The sequence below is a fragment of the Neopsephotus bourkii genome, unplaced genomic scaffold (genome assembly GCF_033783945.1).
Source record: "Neopsephotus bourkii isolate Nb327-2 ecotype Australia unplaced genomic scaffold, CSIRO-AGI_Nbou_v1 NB_1373, whole genome shotgun sequence".
Classification (NCBI taxonomy): Eukaryota; Metazoa; Chordata; class Aves; order Psittaciformes; family Psittacidae; genus Neopsephotus; species Neopsephotus bourkii.
This window is the reverse complement of record NW_026901852.1, coordinates 5,166,560-5,178,911: the sequence shown is the minus strand read 5'-3', so window position 1 is coordinate 5,178,911 and position 12,352 is coordinate 5,166,560. Positions and strand designations below refer to the sequence as shown.

Below are 12,352 nucleotides of genomic sequence, written 5' to 3'. Positions count from 1 at the left end.
GGCCCAAAGCTTCCAAATGGCTCCATGTCCTGGCTTACATTCAGATTGGGATGTATGACTGAGTGCTCAGCTTTAGTGAATTACTGCTTGTCAGTGGAGCTACTTGAACCACATGTGTTATAGCCCACTGCACAGGTAAACACACTGGCTTAAGTCACTAACGTTCCCGTGGCAGTTCCCTAGGACACATTTTCTTACAATGTAAAAACACTAACAATGAAAGGACAACTTGGAACAAGGACAACAGGCATGAGACTGTGGTGCCCCATCCATGGAGCTCTTCAGTAGGTATACCAGAGCTATATAAATTTAGTCTGCTAAAACGAAGCTGCTATCCTCAGGGTATCTATCCTGATAGATCTATCAAGCTGCTATCCTAAGCTATCTATCAAGCTGCTATCCTAAGGCTCTCCTCAGGACTAAAACACCTTATTTTTTCTCTTCTTTTGTTTCAGACCTGCACAAATACTCATAGAGAAATTCCAAGTTTGGGGAAAAGTAAGCTCATTAGAAGAAAAAGAAAACCTACAAACCAAACAACTGGAGGGAGCTTTGAGCAACCTGTCCCAGCTGACCCTGCTTTGAGCAAGGATTGGACCGGATGATCTCCAGAGGTGCCTGCCGAACTCCACTGTTCTATGATCTGATTCAAAGACTTGGGAAGGTGATCCTAATTTGCTAGTATGAATCAGAGAAAGAATAATGCTTACAAGTAGTGCCTTTACTGAGGGGCTTTGAAACTGTAAGGATACTTGACCTTACTTGCACATCCACATACAAACTAAGTCACTGAGACTGCTTTATATGCGTAGCTCTCTGATGAGCACACATCTGCAAGCTCATACCCCTGACAGAGGTCGCCTATCAAAGAAGCTCCCCAATTCTCTTGCAACATACATGAAATAAATATATGTGAAATAAAGCATCACAGAAATGAGTTGTGGTCAGCCCTGCAAACTACAGTTATAGATGCAGCCTAAATTAATTTCCCCCTGTTCTGCAGAATAAGGCTTGCAATGGTAATATCTCATTGCAGTGCTTCACTCTAGTGCCATCAGTCGCAGGCACTGGCTGTTTTTGAAAGTTAATCATGCTTCCCTGACACCTGATTGTTTAACCTGAGCTCAAATAGATTTCTTAGTGCTGTAACACCATTAGTAGCCTACACAGTATTGCTGCTTAATTAGAAGCAGCAGACAACACAGAGATAAGAAAAAAATAACCTTTAATAATATGATAAGACTCTATTCTTTATGGGAAGCATTATACAAACTAACAACCTGCAACAGACCAGATGCAACTAAACACAAACTAAATTTCTAGAACAATAAGAGCAAGATATTTGGCAGGAGTCAACATAAACTTCTTTTGAAGAGCAGAGACCATCAATCTATTGACAGATGCCACAGCCTGCTTATTTAAGTAACTCTGTAATATGAGAAAGATGGAAGCTGGCAGCCCAGATGGCACCCTGAAACTTCAGGGCTGTATCAGAGGTAGGCTGCCAGTTTAAATTCCCTACAAGTGCTGTGCTCAGAGGTAATCTTATTTCAGCTAGGCTGCAAGTCCGAGCAGGGCCTGCAATTAGAAGATGCTACCCTTCTCCTATTCACCTTTCTGTTAATAAATATACCACACGTCTTCTGTATGGCACACAGGTATATTCAGATCACACTGATCAGGAAGCAAAGATACTGCAGTAAGCCAGAAATAGCATCCTGCAGCATTACCAAAATAATGCCACAATATGGATTGCTTAGGCTGCCTCTTATATAACAGGATTTATATCAATAATGCTATATGCTTCCTTAAAAACAATGCTGGGATGTTACAACTGTAGGTATAAAAAGGAAAGTGGCATGAGTGTTAAAAATAATTCCCAGCAGTAGAATTCACTTGCATATTTAGGATGGCAAATGAAACAGGATCTCATAAAAGGGGTTTTCAGGCCTTATAATTTCACATCAGTTGAGATATAGTTAATTAACCATTAAAACTACCCCCTCCATCTCTTTTTATAGCATGGAGATTGAAGAAAAGTGACGGTTTTATTGACTGGGAAGAGTTTCCACTGGAAACAGACTTGCTACAGTCCACCAGGGCTTCAGGAAAGCAGGGGTGAACATAGCTGTGACTTAAATTACTACTTACTTCTTACCTCAACTTGGTTTTGATCATAAGCAAAATCTAGGCCAGGACCTAGACAGAAAAGCAGTGTGCTGCTGTTCAGCAGGGGAGGAACACACAGGAACACAGACCAGAACTACCCACATCCAGCTGAAATAAGCACCTCCCAATACCTGCTAAACCAGAGCTCCCCTCCTGGGGCAAAGGCGAGACAGCAGACTCGCCTTCTTGAAACCAGACTAAAAACTGTGGAGAAAACAGATGAAGTATTTTCTCTGGTACCTTAACCGATGTTTATCTTATTTGTACATCCAGTCTCTCTGGAAGGCGGTTAAGTGTTTTTTGGATATTGCCACTTGAAACTTCAGGTCTGCTGGCAGCCCACAGATGAAATTGATAAGTGAGACCTCTAATTCTCAGCTGCTGGCCCCTGGCTGTCTTTCCCTTCCTATTTTCATGCAAAGAAAGGTCAAATCAAATCAAGTATTAAAATGGTACTAAACACCCATATGTTGTTTTTATGTACCCAATACTGCTTTACATGGCATTCAAGGTCAAAAACAACACCACCACCCAAAGCGAGAAGAAGAGCAGCATTTAAAATTAACAAGAGCGCTGACTCTCTACAGTCATTTCCATAGAAACCGGCCTGCTAAAAAACAAGGCAAGGCATTAAAATCAGTGAGCTTTAAAACGTTCATTCTACCTTGCTTTTGCTGATCCAAATGCCGTTACCACAGAAACAGGGGAAGCAGCCGAACCAGCCACCGGGAGCTGGGAGTTACAAGTCTCATTTGTCGCTGGGCTCGGCCAGCTGCCAGCCAGGCACTGCAGGTGGGAGAGAACCACCGCAGCAAACACTGACCCCAGCCTCGGGGCACTACAGCTTTGGGGGAAACAGAGTCAGAGGCCCCTTACACATAGGGGATTCTACCTGCCTGTTGCTGAAAATCCACCCTTAAGTGCTGCGGGGCTGACCCAGACCCCCTAAGTGACTGCAGTCCTGCCTGAGACTTCAGTGGTCTTCAAGACACAGATCCACAGATACAGACACAAGCACATCATCATCATCATCATCTTTCATTTTGCTTGCTGGTGGTTTGCAATTGCCATCTCTGTGAAAACATTTTATAACCATTTATCATCTTGTCACGTCCTCATCGCATGTCAGAGGGAAGCTGATGCTTTTCCATTTCCACTTTCCCTTGCCCTGTGCTGACAGAGACAAGTGCTGTTGGAAATGTTCTAGAGTCTTCCAAGGAAGATGAATTGCTTCAACTTCACTTGGCTCTCTAGCGGTCAGCTGCCTCTCTTGCTTTGTTCCATGAAAATGCTGTTATCTATGCAAACTGATACCTAGATTTTTCAGTGCTGGGTAAAGTTACTGCATTTATTGACCTTGACCATGGAAACAAAAAGGCCTGTTTGTTGAGATTAACGTTCAGGTATTATATTATAACCTACATTTGTTGGTACTGTAGCACTGCCTGATGCAAGCCCTACCTGACATTCAATAGTTAATGCAATCTATCAAAAAAAGGTATCATTTATCTTTCAATTAATCAGAAAGAATATATTAGATACTTTAAATAATTAAGGAAATTAAAAATGCATTACCAAATCATCATTAAGTAAACTGGCAAAAGGAGAGCAGGATATTTTACAGCAGTCTAAAAATAAAGATGTCTCAGGTATCTCCCCTCTCTCCAAGTATGCATTAAAGATTTATATCTCACTAGATGGAGGAGAGGAGCAGCATCGTAGGGGTCAGGCTGACGCTACATAACACTAAGATCTATCATAGCAGGGGCAACTGATAGAACATCAAGGATGAAAATACATAGGTGAGGTAGACAAAAAGAGAAAGTGAACTTGAGGACAAGAGACTGAATGGAAAGAACAGGAGGGAAGGGAAATGATGAAATGAGAGCTGTGAAACAGCACCGTAAAGACAGGCTTCAACTGGAGAAAAAGAAAGGGTAATGAGCTAAAATGCAGTGGACTGGTAAGAGCGAAAACAACAAAGAACCAATGACCACAAAAATCCTGACTTCATTTTTAAGGCTAGCAGCTGAAAAGCTGTAATGCTTTTACTCATGGCAAGAAGCACAGGAGGCAGCAGATCAGACAACCTCCCTATGAGGCAAAAGCTGTGAGAGATAGAAGGGTATCTTTTAATGAAAGACCCTGAGCAAACTGCACCATAAAGCAGCCAGTAGGCAGATGAGCATATTAAATAAGCCATTTTAATAATCCTTTCTTATCACAGGCTTCCTCACAACACACTGCTCTCATTATGAAAGGGTTACAAAAGTGACATTATCAAGAGTGTGCTCTCCTGGAACAATGAGTTTAACCTAATGAACACACAGCTCCCCTAATTACCTCAGGAAAGCAAGAAGTATCCAACTGTTTGGCTCTGTAGTGTAGACTAAGGAGAGGAAACTGCAGCAAGCAGAAAGCCTGCCAAAGAAGGAAACTGTGATGATGAAATTTCAAATCTAGCTAGAGAAGCATTTGAAAAATAGGGGCCGCTCCAATGAAGACTTTGGCTTTTAAACAGAAGGGACAGAGAAATAGAACCCATCCCAATTATATAAAAAGAAGGGCCCAAATGTTTTTCCTGCAAGGCAGTGCAGTGTATTTTCTGATCAGCTTAATTTTTATGAGTTAACACCTGCAGCAGCATTCAAATGCCAACTAATCCCACTCGCTGCAGAGCTCCAGTGCCCGTCAAAGCCTAACGCCAAACGTGCCCAAGTATGGAATAAACCAATCCCCAGCGCAGAGAGCATGCGATCTGTGTGATACAGAACCGGGCAGTAACGGGAGAGCCTCTGGAGCGGCGGGACACAGCGTGATTCCCAGGGAACAGGAATAAACACACCTCGCACAAAGTTGCTCCAAGTGGGAACAGCGCTGCTCAGGGGTGAAGAGCTGAATGCATGCCTTAGGGAAGGCCATTCCATGTGCTATAGGATTACTATTTTTAAAGTAATAATAAAAATTAACAAAAATAACAATAAAATTTGTAAAAATAATAAAAAACATCTTACATAAACATAGCCTGACTGCTTGCTATTGATTACAACGAAGGAAGGCAGGGACCCTGCTGAGCAAGTCTGGGTCTTGCTCAACTGGACCACCCTTTGCCCACCCTCTCATAGCTCAGTGGTTGCCAGTTATTGCACGTACCTGTCTGACAAGAGCCAGCTGCAGGGATAGGTAGAGGATGATTTGGTGATCTTCTGGGGCCAACTCACGTGCTCTTTAAGGACGACCACACAATACAAAAAGAAAAGTGACTGTTAGATTGTACTCTGCAGAACTCCTTTGCCAAGAGTCACACACGCAAGCACAGAACAAAACCCAGTCCTCTCCTACAGAAAACTAGTCCAGTTATGGGGGAGCACACAGAAAACTAGACAAAAAGCAGATCAGTGTTGGCCTGACTAAGCCAGGCTCAAAAGAACAAGTATAAGAAACACAGCTGACGGGATACTATACAACTTACATGCTCCTTCATTAAATGCCACTTAATGCTTTGGAACTTGGGTAACTGATATGGGTAAAGCAGCTCTTAGTTCATAACAAAACGATTAAAGCATTATTTTAAGTAATTTAGGTGAGGGGGATAGTTGTCCAACTTGTTTCTTTATTGCCACTTTGCAGACAATAGGAGGGGATTAGGTCAACGCTGAAAAAGTGGTAATCGTTTCTCCTATTATTGTGACTATGAACATGTGGAGGACTAAAGATCAGGAGCCCAAGATGTGAGCTCGTGCTCAAACACACATCCTCCACCCCACAGCTTCTAGTCTAATTGCTGACAGTAGGCTCCTCATTCGGGAAGCGAAGGCGCTGAGGGAACAACAGGATTTGATGGCAGGAGCTGAGACTGGACCACAACCAAGGCCCTCACCTCCCAAGCTTAGACCTGTTAGATACTACCTTCTAGTCCACAGCAGGCAACAGTGCTCACTGCAGTGATGGTTCAGCTAGTGAAGGCTGCAGTGTCTTCCAGAACCAGATGTGGAGGCCCTTGGCAAAGGTTTGTGCAAGGCAGGGAAAAGGAATGGACAACCAGGACAGAACTATCCCTCTCCAACTATACCAAGCATGAAACTGCAGTCTGAGCTTTATGGTTTCTGGAGAAGCCCTTAACCAAGGGCAACATGAAGATGTGTTTTGGGGACCTTAACCTAGGAGCAACATGGGGGCACTGGCTCATGCCACACTGTCAGCCTAGCCCAGGCACCAGCACATTACTCCCCTCACTGACCTACAGAGTTCACTCTAAGCTCTGCAGCACGGGGAATTCATTTCACATGGGAAACATAGGGAAGAGGAAAGTCTCTTGTAGTCAACTGACATTCCTGACCTCTTTCTGGGCTGCATTCCAGGACACCAGGGAAGCCTGCACCTGCATTGCCCTGCCCAGAGCGAGCACGATTAACATCTTTATGTGGGAGAGACAACCAACCGGCTGACAAGGCTGGTGGTTACAAACCCTGCCAAAACTATTCCTTTGTTAGTAATAAACAAACAAAAACCAAACCACACACCATTTTAATGGCAGCCACCTCTCAAATGCCATCCTGGCCTGCAAGCAAGAAGCTGTTGGGAGCTGCCTTTTATAACTAATGGCTGTAGAATGAATTAATTCAGTAAGGACTGAATGTGCCCTGTAACTCTGCAAATGAAGGTAGTATCTGAAACAATGCCAAAGACATAAAGATGCAATTAGTACAGGCAAGTCACTAATTTCTCTGTCCAACTGGGAAAAACAGAAACAACACCCCCCCCAATAAAAAAACACCCCTAACCAAAACAAAAAACACCAAAGAAACCACCCAAACCCACACCACAAAACCAAGCAACCAAGCAACCAAGCAAAAACACCAAACCAAACAAGTCTCTGCAAGGTAGAACCCAGTTTTGCCCTAAGCTGTTGGAGCAGCTGTTGAAGCAAGTTGCTTTTGCAACCAACTTGTATGAAACCTTCAGTAGCCTCCCCAATACCACATAACAAGGGAAAAGTCTACATGGGTGAATGGGACAAGAGACTAATGGAAAGAAAGGGTTATTACTTTACTGCTTGGTTTCCTCAAAAGGTATTAGAAAAATATTTGATCTGATCTTCCAGCTGAAAAGGCCACTTACAAAGATGGCTACAGGGCAAACCACAGCCTGAGAGACCATACATGTACTTTAAGACCAGGTGAAAAACAAGGAAAAATAAAAGAAGAAAGAAATCAAACTCAGGCGTTTAAGATGACACTGGTAACCTGGGCAGTAGCAGAAGTATTACATTTTAGTCCAGGAGCTAGTGTGAGTGAAAGTGCATTCCTCATATAAAAAGGGATTGAATAAATGGCTTTTCCAAATTTATCTTTCAGATCTCCATAGAATACATATGCAAGAACTACATCTGTGTACAGCTTACTATATGCTCTTGCAACCACTGCAAAACCAGTGCAAGACAAACACACCGGACGACTCCTTGCTCAGCATCAAAAAACCAGCTAAGATCCAATAACATGCTCAACCTGCCACATCTGTACTTTGAGATACCAGAGATCTCAATTTTTTTTTCACTTTTGCAATGTATTTATGACCACACCAGTGGTACTTGGGTACTTCAGCCCAAAACACAGATGATACAAGCTTCCATTCAGTTGCCACCTGAAGTCTGTAGGCATCTACATTTACAATGTTAACTGCCCAAACACCACCTCGTGTATTTTGGGTGGTGTAACTTAAGTCATAACAGGGTCAGGAAACTCACACCTCACCTCTCTCCCACAACAGTGCTGGCAAAAAGGGATTTGAACCCAAGCAGTTTTAGCTGAGGTAACCGTAGTTGCAGAGTTTAATCCACAGATACTTTCAGGCCAAAGCCATTGGATCAGAATCCCCCACAAAATACAGTGGTGAAGAACAGGGGAGTAGTGACTGCTTCGTACCACTAGCTCTGAAGTCCCCTTTTCATACAACAACTCATGTAAACACTCATTAGGACAGCAATCATCATCTCCCTGTTAAGCGCACTGATGCCAGGTCATCTCATAGCAGCCTACACCCTGTGATGGTGAAGGTACTTTACCACCATGAGGGAAACAGGAGTTTAAGCCAGCTTCACACAGGCATGGAAACAAAACTAGCTTTTCACATTTGCCTGCTGGCATCATGTGAGGAAGCTGCATCTCCCAGCACTTTTAATCTCATTGCAGCTGAGGCTATTTCTGTTTAGTGGCAGAACAGATACTCTTGCCTTGGATATTCAACCAAATATTGGATTTAGCCATCACAGGAAATGTGTTTGACAGACTATTGCTGAAATCTACTGAACTGTTTTTAAGCTTTCAGGCAAAGAAGCCTTACACAGAAGAAAATGAAAACAAGCAATTATTCTGAATTCATCCAAAGGAATGGGCAATGCAAGTATCTGCAAGATTCCTACTCACCTCTCTAAAGTCTGAAGCGCTTTCTTGTTTAGCTCATCCTGAGTGCCCTTCACAGTAGCTGTAGGAGAAGATACAATGCCATTTGAGAGTTGAATTCAGTGTTTCAGATTGAATAAATAGCTACACATGAACAGAGTATTTCAAACTGGGAGCATAAAAAACTGTGGACATCTGGTGGTATGAGTGTTCATGGATGTAAAAGGTGCCATTTTGTCTTTAAAGCAGCACAAAACCAGAATTTTCACTTGAATTCTCAATTTTATCTATATTAAAGACTCTTCCGACTCCCTTGTCTGAAATGTCAAGGTGTTTTTTATTTACTTATGCCAGGGAAAGGGTCTGGGAGGAGAAGGGCCCATAGCATAACTAGATACACTAAGAGCAAAACAAGCCTTCTGCCAGGCTGGTGTATATGCTTAAAAGCAATAACTAGCAGCATATTCTGACTCAGATACAGCCCGTCCCCACCACCATCTTCACGTAGGAGGGTGTTGCAGGTTGAACAGGGAACACCAAGAGCCAAATTGACAGCTTTATGACAAAACCATTGACAACACACCATCTCCCTTGAGACCAACAACAGTCTTTGAGGTTACTTTTAAGCAGCCTTCACATGTGGCATTAGCCACTAATGCCCTCCTTGCAGTCTGTAATTGCTTGACTGAAGGATCCTGCCCATTACGCTCACTTCTCAAATGTGTGAATTAATTCCTAACCAAAACCATAACAGGAGAAGAAGAACCAAGCTCTTGTTATGCAGCATGTCATCAGAGACCATGATGACGAGCAAGGGGAAGGAAGGAATTACACGACTCCTCAGATCCAAAATATCTGGAAAGCTAGCAGTATTTTTCAGAAGTACATTGGCTGTCTTGTTCTGGTTCTTAGTCTTTAGGATATGCATAGCAGTTGCTTCTTGCTCTGCCTATCCTGAATCTGAAAGCCACAGAGAGACAGCACAAAGAACTGATGAGTAGTTAATCCATCAGCAAACATCCACATATGAACATATTTGGCTTCATATATCAAGTCAGTGTAAGTTCCAGAACAGAAAGTAAGTAGCATGTAGTTAAGCAACAAACCCAGATAAAATTCAAGTAGTCTTAAAAGTTTAGAGGAGAGATTTGCTCTCTACAAGATGTACAAGGATTCTTTGGATCCTGCAATATGCCAGTGAGTGAAGCCAAAGTAGCTATAGCCATCAGACCTTTTTTTATTCCTACAATATTCCAAGTTCTCCAAAACACCAGGTTCATTTGGGGAAAACAGCAATCTTTAGGATTTTCCACATCACAAAGATCGAAAATTGCTTATGGCACAAAATCTACTCTAAGTAGTAAAAAATGAACAAAAATCTTGCAGTTTGAAGAATAAGCTTGCAGATATGGAATTCCATGCAAAATGCAGCATTTATTAGGATACACTCTCCATAACCTTAAATTGAGTATTCAGGAAAAGGTAACAGAAGAGGAAAGTTTAGAAGAAAATTAAAAGTATCAAGCCTGATTTAAACATAAAAATGCTTGAGGATTTCATCATAGCTATAAACAATCATCCAGAAAAATACATCAGATTCTGTTTCTCATGGAAACTACAAGACTCCTTATGTAAGTTACAAAGCAGGTCTGGAGATGCCATACAATGAGGAAGACTGAAAAGAATCTTATTATTTGCACACCCCCCCCCCCCCAATAAACATCAAATGGAAAAGCTAGGACTTTTAGGTTCCACGTGGTAAGACATTTGACTGATGTTCAGCTTGTAGTCAGAAAGAGCACAAAATATGTGATGGAAATGCAGTTATTACAGCTTGTCAGCTTTGCCCCTGCACTTCTGGGAAACAGCATGCGAGTCCCACCTCCCACAATATGAACTGCATCTTCAGCTACCGCTCAGTTGGAAATCTGGTTGTTCATCTCTAGATTTGTGTCTGACTTGAACAAACGCACTGAAATTCATGTTTCACAAGACTGAGGGCTGATGCTGCAAGTTAACCATGCTATTTAAGGAATCAGAAAAAGGGAGGGATACATAAGCAGCAGCTTGGCCAGCAGGTTGAGGGAAGTGATTCTCCCCCTCTACTCCGCTGCAGTCCTGCATTCAGCTCTGCGGCCCCAACACAAAAGGGACTTGGACCTGTCAGAGCAAGTTCAGAGGAGGTCACAAAGATGCTCAGAAGGCTGGAGCAACTCTCCTATGGAGACAGGGGCTTGTTCATCCTGGAGAAGAGAAGGCTCTGGGGAGACCTTAAAGCAGTCTTTCAATACTCCAAGGGGACTTATAAGAAAGATGAAGAGATGGATTTTTTACCAGGACCTGTAGTGATAGGACAAGGGGCAACGGCTTTAAACTAAGAGAGGGAAGATTTAGGTTAGATATAAAAAAGAAATTATTTCCTGAGGGTAGCAAGATATTGAAACTGGTTGCCCAGAGATACTGGCAGAAATGCCCTACCTCTGGGATTATTCAAGAGGTCATCACTGCAACCTACTTGTATTGCTGAAAAGCTCTCATTTCAAAGAAAAGTTTGCACCAAGGAGACAGAATCAGGTGTGTTTGGCTAAACTGCTAAAAGTCATGCTCCATTTTCTGATGTTGACAGCACTAATGCATCCTTCAGCCTTTACCCAACTTTTACCCACCTGGAGCATGACTGCTGCAGTTCTACCACCTCAAATGCAGTCTTATCACCTGGATTAAAACAAACTGAAAAGCAGTCTTACCACAGTGAGGCAGAAAGCACAGGGGAGTTTAAGTTTCTGAAACCTCAGCAGTTATTCCTGTAAGACACAATACTTTTGCAAATGCCACCTTAGGAACCCAAGATTTATAAAGCACTCCAGGCTTTTAAAGGACCCTGAAGCCTTACCAAAAGTCAACAGGATCCTCCACAATATTTTGGTACCTAAATACAAAACCCCTAAAAAGTCATGTTTAAAAACAGAGTAGGGCAAGTTCTGTGTTAGTAAGCAGATGTAGCACAGTAAGTGTGAATGCATGGAGTGAAACACTTAATACTGAGAATCCTTACATCAGCCTTACAAACACGGAGACAGGGGTCTACTTCTAGTCTTGTCCCACAGACTGAACACCCATTTGCAGCTGCAGCGTAATCAGGTCTATTTATGAAGTGCATTAGATCTAGGGTAAAGAAGTCAGTTTGTGTTGTGCAAAACTGTTCCATTATGAGACTCACAACATAAGTGGGGATGATGGAGAGACTGGCTTCAAAAACACATTCCTGATCCAAACTAAAAACATCAACATCCTTTGGCATGTATCACTGGGTTTCAAATAAACATTCATTTGTGCCAAGACACCTAACATGGCAAGGTGTACAGTTTTAGCACCCAGAATTATCATTAAAGATTGCATGTGTTGACTGTTATCTCCAGAAGCAAAAATGATGGATTTGTTCACTAATAAGTGATGTGTAATATTGTTTTTTAACAGTGCTGTCAGCATACTGAGTATTTATAAAACCCACAACGACCAACAAAGTTTCCAATTCAACCCCTGATCTGTGGCCTTATGCTCAAGGTAAGTATTACACACCTTTCTGATAGTTCAATCAAACTTATTTCAAGAAACATGTCATTAGACATTAAGAACAAGGAAGCCACGCACACTGCTACCTAGCATAAGTTTCAGGAAGTCTTATTTTATCGAGGAGTAAATGCAACCATTGTGAAGTGAATTGTTATCAAAGGCTCCCATAAGCTCTTTGAAGCATCATTCAGTAGGGTTCTCCCTCTTCT

The 12,352-nt window shown here is 42.3% G+C and overlaps 1 protein-coding gene across 9 annotated transcripts in view; it reads right to left on the bottom strand.

The window, feature by feature from the left end:
* TTC7A (tetratricopeptide repeat domain 7A) overlaps positions 1–12,352 on the bottom strand; it is a 166,500-nt gene that overhangs the window by 88,096 nt on the left and 66,052 nt on the right. For all 9 annotated transcript variants that reach the window (XR_009727492.1, XR_009727491.1, XM_061367221.1 and 6 more), the window contains 2 exons: positions 8,595–8,652; positions 5,323–5,395 (listed from right to left, as the gene is read on the bottom strand). Coding sequence is in view for 7 of the 9 variants with exons in the window: in XM_061367221.1 (XP_061223205.1) it covers positions 5,323–5,395; positions 8,595–8,652 (131 nt within the window). In the remaining 2 variants the exon portion in view is untranslated. The remainder of the gene's footprint in view (positions 1–5,322; positions 5,396–8,594; positions 8,653–12,352) is intronic.